Source organism: Solenopsis invicta, chromosome 5 (assembly GCF_016802725.1).
Source record: "Solenopsis invicta isolate M01_SB chromosome 5, UNIL_Sinv_3.0, whole genome shotgun sequence".
NCBI classification, from domain to species: domain Eukaryota; kingdom Metazoa; phylum Arthropoda; class Insecta; order Hymenoptera; family Formicidae; genus Solenopsis; species Solenopsis invicta.
Window position 1 is genome coordinate 25,982,773 of NC_052668.1, and position 18,398 is coordinate 26,001,170.

At 33.4% G+C, this 18,398-nt stretch overlaps 3 protein-coding genes across 4 annotated transcripts in view; 2 read left to right on the top strand and 1 right to left on the bottom strand.

Annotated features, from left to right (window-relative positions):
* LOC105195292 overlaps nucleotides 1-18,398 on the bottom strand; it is a 264,833-nt gene that overhangs the window by 182,657 nt on the left and 63,778 nt on the right. The gene's annotated exons all lie outside the window — the stretch shown is intronic.
* LOC113003082 (gustatory receptor 23a) lies at nucleotides 2,464-8,482 on the top strand. Its single transcript, XM_026131009.2, has 5 exons — nucleotides 2,464-4,191; nucleotides 5,434-5,828; nucleotides 5,956-6,023; nucleotides 6,280-6,337; nucleotides 8,395-8,482. Exons 1-4 carry the CDS (start codon nucleotides 3,516-3,518, stop codon nucleotides 6,326-6,328), a joined length of 1,188 nt encoding a protein of 395 aa, XP_025986794.1. The 5' UTR covers nucleotides 2,464-3,515; the 3' UTR covers nucleotides 6,329-6,337; nucleotides 8,395-8,482.
* LOC113003081 lies at nucleotides 7,541-9,765 on the top strand. The gene is made up of 3 exons (XM_026131008.2): nucleotides 7,541-8,492; nucleotides 8,632-9,167; nucleotides 9,286-9,765. The coding sequence occupies exons 1-3, from the start codon at nucleotides 7,961-7,963 to the stop codon at nucleotides 9,424-9,426; spliced, it is 1,209 nt and encodes a 402-aa protein (XP_025986793.1). The 5' UTR covers nucleotides 7,541-7,960; the 3' UTR covers nucleotides 9,427-9,765.

The window sequence follows — 18,398 nt, forward strand, 5'->3', positions numbered from 1 at the left end:
AATCTATTTACTTTTATACAATTAACGTACAATTAGTTCTTTTCGAATTGCAATTTAAATAAAAGTTTTTGAAATAATTAAATAAAGTAAACTTTCTTTTTTAATTTGTCGGGATTACCTCGTCATTTATTTATTAATCCTCATTCTATTTTATAAACCATCCAAAATGTCCGTACAATTTTTTAATGCTTTACTGCTAATGTATATAATTAAATATATAGACGAGAGGAAAGAGTTGTAGAATACATATTTGTAAAAAAATTATTGAATATTAGCGTGATAGAACTTTAACCAACGGCAGTTTATAACATAGAATTATCAATCATCCTATAGGTGAAAGTTTATCGGGTAATAAAATATAATTTAGAATTTACTGAAGAAGGAAAAAGAATGCATTTGTGGAATAGCAGAGGGGTCGTAAAATACTAACAACTAATGTCATGACAGGCATTTTAATTTATAGAAAAACAACTCAATAATCTTTCTTAGATTTTACGCACGAATAAATACCACAAAACATGGTTTTACAAACATGTTATAAAATATATTTCATTAAAAGAAAATCTTTTTAAATAATATTCATGGCTTAAAGAATTTTTTAAATAAAACTTGGAACTATTTAAAATAATTTCTATGTCTCAAGTTTCTTTGTTAAACATTAACGTCTACAATGAGATTGTAAAATCGTAAACGAGATAAACATGGCGGATGATGATATTCTATAACTACAGTCCAACACAGATAAAAACAACATGAGTAATACTTTTTAATAACCTACAACATGTCTAAAGCTCATCAAAATCAGTGAGTGATAGTTACGACCATTACCTTGTTAAAAATAAACCTCCAAACGCATTAAAATTGATTTTTTATTTGGGCTTCAATAATTGCTCTAAATAGACAGTGCGAAAACATGCTGTCATCTCACTGCGAAAAGAAATTTGCTGTGAAAATATTCTATCAGAGTAAGACGACAGTATATTTTCATACCGACTATTTAAAGATATCACTGAAAGTCAACTGAATGAAATACCAATTTTAATGCATTACAAAGTCCAATTTTAATTTTAAATTTTTTAACGTTAAATTATTATTAAGATAATTTATAAGATACAGCAATTATCATGATACTCTATATGTAACAACATAATGACGATGACCTAATAATAAAGTCAAAACGTTTTTAATTATGTATTGTCGCTGATTATTATTAATGATATTAGCATGTATATCTAGTCTGGATTATGTATTTCTTCTTTTCTAAAAATGTATTTAATATAATTTAATTACCGAAGATTAATTACATACAAATTTGGTTATAGGAATTATTTGACTTAAAACATTGTAACATTTTATAATAAATATACATGGTACATTTATATGTAAAACTTCGAAAATGTTCCGGAACTCCAAATTCTTTCAAAAGTAAAATTATTCTGGCCTATGCAAATAAGTGATTTTCAGTAAAGAACGAACAGAAAAAAATAAATATGGAAAAAAATCTACTTTTTAATATTTTAATATAAAAGTTAATTGTCTTTTTCATGAGCTTCAACATTGTTTTGCTCGCATGTAAGATGTTTCAGTTCCGTTTTCAAAATCCTATGTTTTTAATAAATAAATGCTTTATGAGAAGAACGATTATTCAATAAAAAGACATTAAACCCTATCCCTCCACACATGAGTACAAATCCCATGCAATTTTTTACAATGTAACTTTTTTCTAATATAATTTAAAGATTAGGGTTTGAGTTAAAAAGTTTAATTATCCAAAGTATTCATTTTTGCGAATTTTTATAATATAATTCATTAAAAGATTGTAATTACTTGAGACAAAAATATTTTTGATTCGACTCTTATTTATCATCTTTATTAGACTATAAGGTACTGATTTCATATATTATGAGTAAGTATGCTTTCTATTCAGAGATATAGCGTGTTAAAGTTACAGGGTTCCATAAATCCATAGATGGAAAGAAAAGGTAAAAATAAAAACTGTAGAGATCTAGGATTAATTTAAAATGGAAATACAATACAATATTTCTATAAAATGTTTTTTGTTTACAAATATTAAGTACAAATATGGATATTTAAAATGGAAATACAATACAATATTTCTATAAAATGTTTTTTGTTTACAAATATTAAGTACAAATATGGATGATCACTGATTAAAATATCGACTCATGAAAATAACAGGTACGTTTTAGGCGACCGATTTTTTGAATCACATCTTTCGCATATTCTTTGACAAAATCACTGGAACCTTGTAACAGATTATGATTAGTGACTCTGTATCTTAAAAATAATGTGGTAACCCTCACTTCACTCTCAAACTGTGAAAACCAAACATGAAATGTGGCAAACGCGGTTGTAGCTTCACGTACGACGCATGCGTCGTGTGTAATAGAAACAAAATTTAGAGAGGGGATTCTTCGAGTTACTTATTTCGAGGTAACTTAGAGAAAGATTTCAGTGCGTTCTGCGCAAGGAATTTGTGGCGATATTGGAGCAAAGATAAAGCTAATCGTTAATTTGTCTGTATCTGCTATCAACGGGTTCAGAACTTGACGCCTTTTGGAATTCGTGATACTGCGACTCTAAATTTGAGTCGGAAATCCATAAACCGTTAAAAAAGAAGTAGAAGCAAAGGTAGAGAGAGAAAAGAGAATTTGAAAAGGAAAACAGTCTAAATCGGGTGGTTATGTTGAAGAGAGATAATTTTACCACGCGACTGATTCCGGGGATTCGGTCAGCTCGGAGGGGATGGTCTTGAGGGTCGCCACGAAATGAGAAGAGAGGAGACAGAGAGATCGCGACCAGTCTTCTAAGTAGACATTAATATTAAGATTCTGATAATCGTGATTCGGCTGCAATTTGGAGGACTGTGGCAGAAAAAAGTGTAGCTTCGAGGAGATAGGACCGTTCCAGAGTAAAGCCAGCGAATATTCACCTCCAAGATCAGTTAGGACGCAGGCGAGTCGGATGGCGAAAAAGCGATCACCAAGTCGGACCGTTTGCAAACGAGAAATGGAGCAAAATGTGCTGGCACGCTAAGAGACGGAGCATAGTTTGAAAGAAACATCCCAAAAGTGTCGACGCAGCCCACCTCCTGGCGGATCTCTGAATCTGTTTCTTCATCTCTCAGGTCAATTCACTATTTATTATATTTATAATTGCGCATATAAGACTTATATCTATTCGAGAGCTGTTCTAACACGTCAGTTACTACAAAGCATTATGGAAAAGTAACGCAAAGATGGCGAATTAGAACTTGTTGTAATGAGAGGAACGAGCGGTTATTTCCGTTATTTGAAATAGTGTTGAATATTTACATATACATATATGTATATATAATCATATAATCTATCTGAGTAATGTTACTTGACGATTTCTTGCGGATGTCCATCTATCGATTTCATATCGTTATCTCTCAGAACTGTTACAAATTTTAATGCAGTTAGTTATTACACTCGTTTGCAACGTATCGATTAGCAAGAAAGTATAAAGCAAAAATGGAGGAAACAATACATGTGCCAGACAATCCGCCCTCGATAGAGCACATCTTACGTCCAATTTCGTACATTTCCTGGCTTATGGGTGTCGGCGTTGCACATCCGCGAAGGTGTCCCAAGGTTATAACTATAATCATACGTATTGTTCACTTGGCCATGTATTTTTATGTCTTGGTAAACTTTATAGTTATCGTCAGAAAAATCAGTTTTAATGTATTAACTATTCAAATTCTGTTTTCGGGGAGCATAAGCAGCGTAATTAGTTATGTGTCAGGGTGTTACTACATTTATTATGGAATCAGTCAATACAACAAGTGGCCGGAGCTGATGGACAGAATGAAGAAACTCGATCAGAAGATAAGGAAAGAAATATCAATGGATGACCAGCCCGCAAAAAACTTTCAAGCGATAGCAATTCTCGCAGTTTTTGCTTGGTTTCCTTTGTACCCGATTATATGCACATTGTATACGCACTTATATTCATCGCCCTTTTCTATAAAGTGGTGGAATGTCTACATAAAAGCCCAGTCGTGGGTCAATAGTTTTGTTTTCGACGTTGTCATCTATGTGCTATATTGTAGATTTCAAACAATAAATAAATTGATCGGTCAATTGGATCAGTTGGATGCGCAACAGATAGCGTTCCAGATTAGACGCATCAGAGAATTGCATAATGGTAAGTTTTTCTGAAAATTATATTTTTCTATATTATTACAATTTGAGTATAGATGTATGGCTGTAGATGTAGTTTAAAGTGGTTGTATCGCAAAATGACTTTAAGATTTGTTTGAAACTTACTATTTGAAGATAATAATAAATACTCTATATATACGCACAATTTTTAAGAAGGTAACCAGACATGTTCAAAAGATAATTGCGGTATAAGATAAAGTGGAAGTTAACACTTTTAACATATTTTTCTTATGCTAGACGCGACAGTACGTTTTCAATTAGAGCACAAAAACGGCATTTGCAAATTTGCTGAAAAAGTTCTAGAAGTCTATATATAAATATAATACGAAACATCTAAAACAAAGAAAATGGGAGTAAACGGACAAATATTAATTATAAAACTTTAGGAAGATCAAAATTTTTACTAGTACAAGATATATGAAAGGCATACATTAGAACAATCGCGCAATTTTATGCTATAAACTTCGGAGAAGAAGCCACTTTGATTATAATTTTTCCACAAATTAGAGATTAGCTAATTTATCGTGTATAAGTATGCACTAAACTGTTGGAAAAAATCACTGAAGGTTTGTAAGAATACAGAATGATAAGTTGTGAAATACGTCCCTTATAATTTTTAATAATGTAATAACTAAACTCTTGTTACTTTAAAATCAGGAAACTGTTATATAATTATAAGCCATGTTTCTTGATAATTACATGGTTAATTTAAATTCATCTTATCACATTAATCTTACCTGTACATGTGAGGAAGAAGAAATATCAGTTTTGCAACATTTAACTAATTTATTTTTTTCAAAAATTTAGAATAAAACAATTTCAATTACTTCATTTATATGAATAAATAAAGATCTCAAGAATATTATATTAATTTTTTGTCGCTTAATTCCATAACATGATAAAATTGTTTTAGAAGAAAAACTTGAGTGTGGCATCTTCTTCTGACTTACTTTACAGTTCACACGAACTGTTTGTGACATAGGCGACGTTTTATCTCGTATTGTCTGTATCTTTAGATTATTTTCCTTACATGCTTATAATAATAAATTACATAAATAAACTCTATAATAAAATTGATCTGTGATACGCTTGTTTTCATTGAATTATTACTTATCTGAAATGATTAAACTTTGTACTAGTCGCTCGCACGACAAAACTACCTTAATACAATCTAGAGATTGCAATGTTATTGATGTAATCAAATAAGACATAGATCGTTATTTAGGTATTTGTGGACACATCATCATGATAAATGATATTCATGGTGTTCATCTTCTACTCTCGTCGATGGATTGCTTTGCCAAAGTTGTGACTTTATTATACCAACTCTACGTATGTGCCATGGTTTATAAATGCATTATTATGACTGACATATATTTATATTCTATATACACGTTGTATGTCATACAATTTGGTCTAATGTGCTGGATTTGCACGCTTGCATGTAAAGAATTCCAAAAGACCGGGACATTCTTATACAATATTGACTTAAATTCCAAAAATTTGGAAAGAAACTGTATCACAAAAGAGGTCAATGATTTTTCAATACAGCTGCAACAGCATCGAGTAGCATTTACAGCCTGCGATTTCTTTGAAGTAAACAATGCTCTGTTCAGTCGTGTGAGTATATATTTTATTTTATTTGTTATAATTTAACTACTTTATTATAATGTACGAAGAATTAGCTTTCAAATTACAGTAAAAATAGTACTTATTAAAACAATTAATGATGTAAACTTTTTTTCAGTTCTTCGAGGTTACCATCACTTATTTAATAATTCTAATTCAATTTACACCAAAAGTCGGAGTTCATCAGTAAATATAAATACCAGGCATAACTAAATATTTTGAGATAATACAAAGCTTTTTAAAGTAACTTTATATTGCACGTTGTTAATAAATGTTATCAATATTAAAATTTTTATAATTTTCAAAATCTTCGATTCTTGAATTGAAACAAAAAAATAGTATACAAAAAGCAACAAATAAAGTTTAATAAGATAATTAGAGATTACAGTTACATTTAATAACAAAATAGCTTATTAATAACATTATAATATATATGTTTCAGCTTTTATTTGGGCCGCCAAATTTTACATAGAGGTATCACCCTATTGTGACCCTATTGTGTAAGTCACAATATTTTCTGCATGAGGAGATGTCAAAATGCAAGAGCTGCTTAATAAATAATAACATCTACGAAATTATTTTGATAATGAATTGAAAATGTCTATGAATTAACGTCTCGTGATTAATCTATATAAGATTAACACTTTATTGTAAAATCGAATTACTATGTGTCTGTCTATACTATCGCGTCCGTTCGTTCTCGAAATCATTGTTATCTTAATTTGTTCGAGATCGTTTTCGGTACATTAAAATTAATACTTTTTACTATAGGTTACTCTCACTGTTAGTCGTCTATTTGTGTAAATTTTCTATTAACTACAAAAATTAGAAGAAAAATTTCTAGAATTTAATCTGAATACGGAAATGTAAAAGAGTATTATGCGATAATAGTTTCAAAAAGTAAAAGATTTTCGACATATTGAAAGCTTTAGAAAAAACTTGCAATTTAAAAATCTATTGTACTCATCTAACTTCTAATTAATTTAGGTGTTGTGTGTATATGTGTGTAATATCGTGCGTCATGTATGTGTTACAGAAGTGTGTGTTTATGCGCATGTCCAAATATCTGTAAGGACTGAAAGCATATAATATCGTATGTTCAAAAAATCGTGGCAATGTAATTGCCATATTAATATAGGTAAAGATTCATATAATTAACTTAAGATGTCATATAAAGTCGTGTAATTGTCATGGGTATTTCGCATCTAATTATTTTTTCATTTATTTAAAGAAGGAAAAAGATCTCTAAATATTTATAAACATACTTTTTGAAGTTTCTTAAATGAATGTGTTTTCGGTTGTAAAAAAATAAAATGTATAAATATTGTATTTCACGACAACGGCTTCTTAAATGTAAACACAATTAATAAAAGGAATTAAAGCCAAGACGAATGTACCTGCTATTTTCTGCTGATTTATTGCTTTGCTACATATTAGCTTAGTCGTTGATCAATATATTAATAGCTATACGGTGTAAAATAATGTAAATATTTAAATTATATCAATATAAAAATTTTTATATTTTAATAATATAGTAATATAACATATTTATTCACTTAAAAAAAAAAAAATAATTTTACTTTTGTAATTTTTTTAATTTACTGGTATCATTGATCACTATCTTTTGCATTCTTTACATTTGCACGTGTTAAGCTTGATTAATTACTTCATTAATTACTTGTAAGTAGTTAATTATGTGTGAAAATACATTTTATCTTAATAAGTTAAATGCATTTTTAATTTGCTAATATCGTGTTACACTTTTAAACGACGCGCAATTTAATGTTTTTCATTGCGCGTGAAGCATCAGAAAAAATTCACGTCGTGTGCGTTTCTCAGAGTGTTTCGTTCAAGACAAGATTTACTATTTTTTCTATAAAATATTGTATACCGCAAATATCTATAATATGTAATCAGCGGCTATATTCGTTTGTAAAATAATAAGAGTCAAGATAATAAAAGGTGAAAATGGAGGAGGAGATCAATGTGCAAGTGAAAGACAACTCGCCATCAATAGAACGCATCTTACTCCAATAACGTACACCTCCTGGCTCCTGGGCGTCGGTATTGCACATCCACGAAAGTGTCCCAAGACTATAACGATAATCACACGTATAATTCACATGGCTGTGTGTTCCTACAGCATGATATGCGACACACAAGATTTCTTGTATAATCCCGATGTTGGAAACAACATATTCGAGTACATATATTTTTTAAATAATGTGATGTGTTACGTATCAACCTATTATTACGTTTATCACGGAATCAGGCAGTACAACAAGTGGCCAGAGTTGATGGACAGAATGAAGAAGCTCGATCAGAAGATCAGGAGGGAAATACCCATGAACGACCAACCAATAAAAACCGCGGAAGCGGTAGCGATTCTTGCGGCTTACGCTTGCTGTCCTTTGATGCTAATTATTCACATTCTATATTGCTACTTGACAAATCCAACAGATATTTTCATGCCAGATTTGCTGCTTTACTATTTGATAAGCCAGTCGTTGATCAACAGCTTTGTCTTTGACATTATCGTCTATGTGTTGTATTGCAGATTTCAAACGATAAACAAATTGATCGGCCAGTTGAATGAGTTATCCGATGTGCTACGGATCACGATCAAGATTGGACGCATCAAAGGATTGCATATCGGTAAGTTTTTGCGAACATTATCTGTTATACAATCCGATAATGTAGATTTATATACATATATGAATCAAAATATAATTCAATACAATCTATGAAGAGACTGCGATGATATTATAGTCGAATTGTAAATTCTGTTGTGCAGGTATTTGTAATCTCGTCAGCATGGTAAACGACATTCACGGTCTTCATCTCCTCTTCTGCTCACTGAATTGCTTCACCATGGCCGTGGCTACACTATTCCAGCTTTACATTTTCGTCGTGAAAAAAGACTCCTATTTTATAGTGAGAAATAATTTCCTTTGCATTGTATACGTCACGCAATTCTGCCTGATTTGTTGGATTTGCACGCTCGCGCGTCAAGAATCCAATAGGACCGGGAGAATCATATTTGAAATTATATCGAATTACAAATCTGGGAATCTTGATAAGCACGAGCCGAGGAATCAATCGAATTTAAAAGTGCAGCCTCCACTGGATGATCTAGACGACGAGCAAAGTTCTAATCGGAGCAACAATCACAATCTGAGTTACGTCGTCAGAGAAAATCTCTTGCGTACAAATCTGGACCGAGAGTGTATCACAAAAGAGATCAATAATTTTTCGATTCAACTGCAGCAGAATCCAGTAGCATTTACGGCCTGCGATTTCTTCGAAATAAACAATACTTTGTTCAGTGGTGTGAGTATATAATTTATATAATACATTACAATTTCCGTAGAAGAGAAGCTCTTTTCCAATTGCAATGTTAATAATACGAGTTATCAGAACAATTAAATGAAGTAAATTTCTTTTTCAGTTCGTTGGGGTGATCGTCACTTATCTAGTAATCTTCATTCAATTGTATCAACCTGAAGATTTCAACAACCTTCTAAAAAAGTATCTTTCGGAAATATGTTCTGAAAACGTAAAAAACATGACGTTGGATCACAATAATTGAGATCTCATGCTTTTACTTTTTTTTGCATTATAGAACCAATTGTAAACATTTCTTCTTCTTCTAAAAATTTCTACCTTTACATTGTATAAAAATATTGTTTTACTGTATTTCGCGTTCTTATATCTTGCTAGGAGATATAAATTAAGAGACTAATACCAAGTAAAAAATGTATTACAAATATTCCATCATTATTATCATTTAGGCAGCATATATTATTTTGAAAGGTGAGGCGGCGATACGCGACGCGTAACTAATTGCCGCTGAATTAGATTTGCGTAGCAGTTCATCCCCGATACAATATAACTCACTAACATACATTGATTTAATTAGCAATTAAAACTTTACGAGGGCATCAATCCGCAGGAAGGATTGTACACCTGGATATACGCGTGTCGTGTTTTCAATCTCTAGATGTTACACAGCGCTGCCGATTATCCCAATTCGCGATCATGATGTATGCAACCTGCTTAGAACGAATTTCTAATAATAAGAGCAAAAATATTCTCGACGCACTTAATGTAGTTGCAGCTTAATGCATGTATAAAAATAACGCAATATTACGATAAAATCTACAATTCCTTTTCTTCTTTCTCGAATTAAATAAGATTGGTTTGAGTTGGGACAAGAATAACACGTATGTACAAATTTCAATGTATGTATATATTCTTACATACTTAATATAAAAAGCTACTCGATGTTATAACGTATGCTAATTAATCGCTAGGCAATTCAAGACACTAATACTGATACGGGATTGTGTGTACAAGCGCTCTTTCGTATAAAAAATTTGCATGCTATACTGTACATTGTAATTAATGTCTTCACAAAATTTTGTGTTTTTAATTATCTATATGAAGTAAACTCCCTTGTAGATTTTTGTAATATTTTATTTAAAAAAATCCTTCAAATTTTCTTTGGATCATTATATTATTAAGTCAAGAATGTTATAAGATTTGCGACAAATTTCCATTGTCAAATTTAAAACTGTCTGAGGAAATTAATGAGATAGCACCAAGATTATTTTATTCTAGATTTAAAAAGTTTTTATTTATAAAAATAAAATATTTTTTTCCCAGTAACAATTATAATTGTCTTTATGACAATCTTATTTTATGTAATCTTACATAAAAGAATAATAATCTAGAAATCTTTTAAAAACTGTAATATGAGTACTGTGGATTTAATAATCGTTATCAAAGTTGTTAAATTTAAATTTACCACTAATTTAGATATTTAATTTGTATTTTGCATAAAAATGTTAATCTTGCTAATACATATTAACATGTTTGCAAAATCAGAGAAAATTCCGACATGCGTTACACTTTTATAATCAAATTCGTCTACTTAGTGAGATTTCTTGCCCAGAATTAGCTTCTTTTCGTTTTCCTTTTACTTTATTTTAAATTTACCGAATTAAGATTCATCGGCAACGTTTGCAACGCGATGTGTCCGTCTTGTCTCCCGATCTCTCGAAGTTGGCTTTCGCATTTCAGCGGAAATTCGTAGTCCGACGATGGTTGAATTCGTATCCCCACAATACTGCATGTTGCGGCCGGTAGTTGCAGTAGCTTGTTTTCCTTGCAACCCTCCACCCCCCGTCGGCATTCCGCAGACCCGGCTGTAACACGCTCGTACGATCGTTGTCGAGGAAATGAATTTTCTTCAACAAGGGTTCGCGGAGCTCCCTTACGTTTCTTAGGTGAATCGCATAGGGCAGCGAGGTAGAGACGGCCTCCCTTTTCCTGAGCTTGGCTATACCTCCTGTTCCATTTCGCTCGTAACGGAGACTGCGCAGCGAGATAATAGGCGGAAAGAAAAACGTAACGGGCCAAACAGGCGAACGTTTACGTTTATTAAGGCGTAAAATTCTGTACGAGAGAAGAGGGATCTCGTTGAGGGATAAAAGCCATTTTCCGCAAATTTCAACGAGTGTCGTCCGGCGTCTATAAAATTATGATGAAATTATTACTGGCTGCAAATCGCGTCAATCACGATACATGGTTGTGCACTTTTGTTGTAGGAAAAATAATTTTTACTCAATCAGCTCTTTCGACATATCCTTATAGTTATTAAAATACTGTTTGCAAATTGGAGTTCCGCGTGTCGATTTAACATTCGATCAACTAGCACGCAAACGTGATAAAGAAGTAAGGGGAATCGCGATGATTGCGGCACGATGTGTAAATCGTCGGAGGAACCTCTAGCCCGGGTAATCTTTGCGATATATTTATGAGACAAATTTATGGTTTGCCCGGTTGCAAGATTTGGAACGCTCGTTCCTCTTTAATTCGCTTTCGCGGAGTCACTCTCTTGAGTATAAGGGATGCACGTAAATCAAGGGATTGCGTATCTGTATTGATCGAATTCATCGGTGATCGCTGCAATTTTTAAATTTTTATATAACGCAATATAATTAAATGTTTTCATCAAATGTTGTTGCATGGACATCACCTATTCGCGTTTTTTTGGAATTTTTTATGAAAATTTTGATAGGAAGTGGAATTTTAATTTAAAATAACTTCATATAACTAAATAAAAGCAATTAAAAAATAATATTCTCATAAATAAATTATTGATTTTAAATTTTCTCCCCAATTCATTTCAAGTTTAGAGGTGCAATTAATAATCTACACACTTATCATGAGAATAATGCCGGTAATTTGTCACGAGAGTTAATGGCGTGTGACAGACCGGCGAACTCGTCGCGATACGCTTTTTTATTGCAATAGTGATGATGCGTCAAAAATGCGTCGCATCGTCTGGATTCACCTCCGAGACGTCGGTTTCTTCGTCTCGAGTGACGCCAGATAAGAGGGAGATATATCCCTGGAAGGAGCCCGATGTCGTTTCTCTCGGTTTTTCCTTCTTTAAACGATTCCCTTTGAACGGGGCTGGCATGAATATTTATGGCCTCATGAATATTTACGATACTCCAAGGTACGCGTGCATGCTGGAACGTCGTTATAACGTATGTACGTAGATACGTTCGTACACGCGTATTGGCCGGAAAATGGGAATACTTCGGCGTTTCGCGACAATGCGCAAGATTAATGCGTTCGTCGCGAATGCGGTATCGCGCGCGATGCACGATCGATGAAAGGCTAATCGCTACATCTTATGCTTGAAATACTACATCTTGTACTCTTCTCTTTTTTTCTTCCTTCAGACAGAACCAATTATTTATTTAAGCGATTTATTCATACGGCAGAGAAGACAGGAAATCGAAGATACGTTCATTTATTTCTGCATCAGTCACATCCGAATATCTGTATTTTCCGATATCTGATACGTTTATCTTAAATTATGATAAGCTAATGCTGGCCTTCTGACATTTAATAAAATCAGGAAATTTTGGGGTATATTTTTATTTAAGACTGGACCTTCAGGAAAATTTCTTTATATACAATCATGTAATTATATATATTACATACCAAATATATTCAAACAATGTATTAAAATATATATAATTATATATAATTATATTAATTATATACAGACGTATTTAATCCAAGAAAAAGTTTTTATATATAATTATATATATATATATATATATATATATATAACTATATATAACTATATATAACTATATATAATTATATATAATTATATATATTTATATATGAACATATTTCATATATAATTATATATAAAAAGTTTTTTCCTGAAGAGATAAGTGGATATATGACAAATATTTTAATCTCTAAAAAAAAAATTTAGCTATCCGTAGAAAAAAATAATGTGATTTAATGCTCATTGTTGTTTAGCAATTAACGATTAATTTCTTTTGTCGCATGTTAATTAGCTGTGCATTTCTACTCGGAAGTTTTTAACAGTAGCGGTAGTTACGGGTTTCGAGCGAAATGAAAATTCCAGGGAAAGTACAATGTTTTAGTACTATTATCTTCGTGATTTACTTACTCATGTTTCAGAGAATCTGCAGTACTATTTTCAGGCTAAGTAGAGAAACATATAAATTTCCTTTCCAAGTAGTTGCTGCTTGGCATTTACACCGTTCTGGTTTTCTTCCTCGCTACTCCACTCGCTGGAGCTCGTATTTCATCAGAACGATAACAACGCAAGATTAATAATTTAGGACAAAATGTGTGGGTTTACAATACGCCAAAATAAACTTGTTAGAAACAACTCGTTTAAAAACAAATTTATTTTAACCTGTTGTAAATCCGTACGTTTTATTCATCAAACACGAGTTAAATTATACATTTTATTTTTATACGCTGGCTTTAAAATGATCATCCTTTGATGCATTAATATGATCATTCTTTTAATTTAAATTTATACAATTTTAGTTTTATTAAACATTTGCTTCTTAATAACACAAATATAGAGATTTTAATTTTAAAATCTTTCCTCTTATTTATTTCGGTCTATTGTGAAACTCATACGTTTTGCTCTTTAAATACAGGCTAAATTACACATTTAATAATTTAGGAGTTTTATATCAAAAAGCGATATGACCCAAATCGATTTCGATGAAAGTAACAAACAGTCGTCAATTTTCGCATAATAAGAACATAAAGTCAGTGCACCCCATATTTCTCAAATTTTTATTTTTTACGTCTAGCAATTGAGATTTTTTTAGATGTGTGTGTTCAGAAAGTAAAATTTCTTGGGAAGAAGTCAGGAGCTTCATAGACTGTATCAAAATTTAAAAAATAGGCTTCTAACTTCATAGAAGCGAGGTATTTACCTCTGGTAAAACATTCTCGTGCTTATCGTCCGCTTTATGTAAGGGAAAAGTATCGGAACGCGAAATATTACAACTATAAAGCGCGTGGTACGTTTACTCAAGAGTATTACAACTCCCGAGAGTACCAATTGGTTCTTCAATCATTTCAATTTCCCAGCGAGCGTTTCTTTCGCAACACCCCGGCGAAATTAATTTTCCCACTCTGTCTACCGTCGAGCCAGTCTAATAACATTCATTAAATATATCAGATTCGCGTACACTTTTTATACAAATGCCCCACGATGCATTTAAAAATGCAATTTTACTACGTGATAATTACTACGTATAATTATAACTTTCTACTTATTTTACACAGTGTGTTTATTTCATATTTCATTTGCAATTCTGTAACAAGTTTTCCATGCTGCATATGTAATTTAAATAGTTTTAATAATTGCATTACGAAGGGTGTACTTGTTAATTATCATATTATATATGAATTCGTCGGAAATGGAAATAGTAATACAGACATGCCGAGCCCTTTGAACGTTTCAAATCATCCTGTTTAGCAAATTATTAGGCAACTACCTTCCTTACACATCGTGGATCTTAATATTCCGGTAGGCAATGATACAGATACACATACGTAGCGGATGATTACGAGGCTGTCGCTTTGACCCTGCGAGAGCCGCTCTTAATCATGGGAAGCAACGTTGCCTACATATCCGATTAAATAGTTTGATCTACACAGTCGCGCATATATATATACACGGATCTCCGCTTAATGGTCTTTATGAAGGTATTATGTATCTAACGGTCATCTATCGAACGTCCTGTCAAATCTAAACATGAAGTGTTTGAATTGTTAAAGGAAGGTGAATTAATAAAACCACGCGATTCTGCGATCGTATAATAATAATGACTCCGCTATATCATAAATTATTCTTGAACCTTGCTTTGCGCGATTAATCAGGCAAAATAAAATCATTGGGTAGCAACTTCTCTGGATTTCGATCAACTCCGACGTCGTGAGATTTCACTCACTGTCGGAGGAAACGAAGACGCGCGTCTCGAGTTTTTAAAAACGCGACTCGCTGAAATTCGGCGAATCTCATTGGACCCAGGTATCGCTGCATCAGTTGCATCTATTCGTAACGATTTCATCCGAAAATGAATCCAAGAGCGTTCTCGAGCTTTTGTGAATTTTCTCGAAGGGAAGTACGTACGTCGACATTCGGGGCACACGGATTTCTGTCTAAGGCAACGATTGTGGGTCGGGCTTGCGGTTTATTCGAGCGGAAACATCGCGTTCAATCGTGGTAGACGCTTCGAAGAGATTCGGTCCGATCTTTTCCCCTTATCCTGTATAGTATCTTCTTTTGCTATTTGTCTGAGAACGGGAAAAAGACAGAAAGAGAGAAAGAGAGAGAGAGAGAGAGAGAGAGAGAAAGGGGGAGGGAGAGGCATGAACGAATCTCGCGAGCTTACGCGCGCGAATATCTCGAGCGTCTTTTCGCGAGCCGCCGCAGCTCCACGGGAAGTAGCAAAGTGCGGCAAAACGAGGGCGAATGCTAAATTTTCGCGAAAAGCTCCGTCGAGCTGTTACAAGAAGGCACGGCGAGTATGCGCCGTTTCTTGTTGAACTCGACGAGAGATAAATTGCAGGTCTCTACAGCCGTGTCCAAAAGGAAAAGAGCGCCTTTAATAAACTAGTCAATCTTCGCGAATTAAGAGGCGAAGTTAATTTTGTCGTTGAATTGTAATAAACATCGGGACTGGGCTGCTAATAAAATATTTCAATTATTACTATTTCACTATGCTTTCAAATTAGTGCCTTGAATTTAGCTAAAGGATTTGTAAATATCAGTTTTAAATTAAAAAGGTTTAATTATTAATAAAGAAATGTGAGAAAGGAGGTCTGTCGTAATTTGTATATTTACAAATTTATCTTTACTTTTGGCCAAGTCTGTATTTGCAGTCGTGCCTGCTCTCGCTTTCTCTCTGAATGCTTACTGTTTCTCTTTCTACAACACATTCACGGAATACACGTTGCAAATCGAGTTAATATTGGGAAGCAACTGCGTCGGTTAATTCAATCATCTCAACCTATGTGACCTACGTAATGTCGTATATAGAGAACTATGTTTGGTGTCTACATTGTTATCCTCTACATATAAATGAAACAGTATATAAAATTTATATCAATCTAAAGATAGGAGAACGTTTATTATTGGTCAATAGCGGATCATGGTGTGCCTACACTGAGAAAAAAAATTGTAATGGTGGCAAGTATAAGGGGACAGCCAAACAACTTTTGTTAATATAATTATATTATACAGTTAAATAAATTATATTATAGTTATTGCAACTAAGTTAATGGTTAAGAGGACTAATAAAAAATAATTGAAATTACTATATACAATAAAATTATTATATACAAAGTATATTACAACTATATTTTATTATTTCTCTTAATCATTAACTTAGTTGCAATAACTATAATATAGTTCACTTAACTGTATATTATAATTCTAGTAACAAAATTTATATGGTTGTCCTCTTACAGTTGCCATCACTACAATTTTTTCTCTCAGTGTAATAATATTTTTCTTGTAAATTTTTATAATTACCAGTGTACACAACCTGTGTGCTCAATTGCTTGTTGATCATTAAAATACAGTTGCAAACTGAAGAGTAATAAATTAAATTGACAAGCAATATAATAATACTTTGAGCCTAAAAAGTATCTTTAACTCTTCATGATCTAATGGTTTTTTTTTCGCTGTTTTCTCAGTCCAACTGAATTCAGCACAGTTCAATTGATGTCTAATAGTATTTTTCAAAGAGTTTTGGGCTGTAAAAAATCTGAAAAAATTCTAATGTACTCATCCAACGTTCCAAAGTATGATTTCACAATTGTTTGACATAAAACGTTTGTCACTTTTTTTGTACGTATCCTAATTTGAGGCAGAATAATTTAAAATTGAAAATTTAAACTTTAAATTCCCGGTTAAACCACGAAGGATTAAAACATTGTGAAAAATTTATCGCTAAAAATAACACCTCGACCAGAATTCAAACCCGAATCTTCCTACATTCCGTACAGGCGTGTCCCATCAATTCGACTGATTGTGAAACATATAACAATATTCCTTGCTATAAGCAGAGAAACTGTAATTGTAAAAATTCACATATGAAAAATATTATTAGGCACCAAATGATAGTTCTAATATTTTCTTATCTTTACATTTGATAAATTCATCAGCTCTGTAGTTTCACTTATATTGCTTATATCAATCTGTTCTAGCGAGAGAGTTCGTGCTAGTGTGATATGCGAGAAAACCCAATTCATTTCAACATCAGTATATCACAAGTAAAAGGATTGTTTGTCGCTTCCGACGTCGTTATCAACACGATTATGGCTTCGGTGAGGGAAATCGAGACCTTGAGGAGTCCCAGAATCCCAAACAGGGGTCTCAAGATAATCCCGAGGAATTCCGGGACGTCGGGATCAGGTGCTGCGCGCGCGGGCTACATACACAACGAAGCTCGCGATAAGCCGGGGCGCCTCTCCTCATCAGCATGATAAATAAACGCGAAAGTAAATACAAGTGTACCGCGACTAGTGAATATCCCCCTTAGATCGAGATAAGCGCGCCCGGAGTACACTTATCTGTCGCCGGGTACATAATCTCCGTCCCCTTTCCACCGGTCCTCCAGACGAGCTCAAAGTTTCTCCGCGCGCGCAAGAGAGAGAGAGAGAGAGAGAGAGAGAGAGAGAGAAAGGGGTGAGGGATAAAGAGAAAGAGTATCGTTATCATAGAAATCGCGATATTACGCGGCATATGGCCGCGCTGTATTAGTAAGCAGAGACGGGAGAGCGCATCCTGGATTTCATCGTTTTCATCTTTCTCCCTCGTTCCGCGCTCATAGCAGCCCCGCGCCTCTATCGCGTCGACTTTCCCCGCGTGTCTCGAACACCTTTTTACATCTCCTCACCCCTTACCTCTTCGCCTTTCCCCTCTCTCTCACCGTCCCCACGACGGTGGCTCTTTTGTCGGGAATTTATCCACTCAGATATCGGCCGTGTCCTCGTAACTCTTGGATTTCCAGCCGTCTTTTCCTCCTCTTTTCCTCGCCCCCCCTTTCGCTCCACCTTCCCTCGCTGTCACTCCTTTTTTCTATCTCTCTTTCATCCGTTTGCCGTCACCCCAGAGGGGTCTGAAGGTTCGATCTTTGACCGTTCGCCGTCTTTCCGGTTTTATGTTTCAACGTTTCAGACATT

What these genes read in the sequence shown, in the direction of transcription:
- LOC113003082 (XM_026131009.2), top strand. Translation starts at nt 3,516, where the DNA reads ATGGAGGAAACAATACATGTGCCAGACAATCCGCCCTCGATAGAGCAC. An exon ending in CATCAGAGAATTGCATAATG is followed by an intron (nt 4,192 to 5,433) that starts GTAAGTTTTTCT and finishes ATCGTTATTTAG; the next exon opens with GTATTTGTGGACACATCATC. An exon ending in ACAATGCTCTGTTCAGTCGT is followed by an intron (nt 5,829 to 5,955) that starts GTGAGTATATAT and finishes ACTTTTTTTCAG; the next exon opens with TTCTTCGAGGTTACCATCAC.
- LOC113003081 (XM_026131008.2), top strand. Translation starts at nt 7,961, where the DNA reads ATGGCTGTGTGTTCCTACAGCATGATATGCGACACACAAGATTTCTTG. An exon ending in CATCAAAGGATTGCATATCG is followed by an intron (nt 8,493 to 8,631) that starts GTAAGTTTTTGC and finishes TCTGTTGTGCAG; the next exon opens with GTATTTGTAATCTCGTCAGC. An exon ending in ACAATACTTTGTTCAGTGGT is followed by an intron (nt 9,168 to 9,285) that starts GTGAGTATATAA and finishes TTTCTTTTTCAG; the next exon opens with TTCGTTGGGGTGATCGTCAC.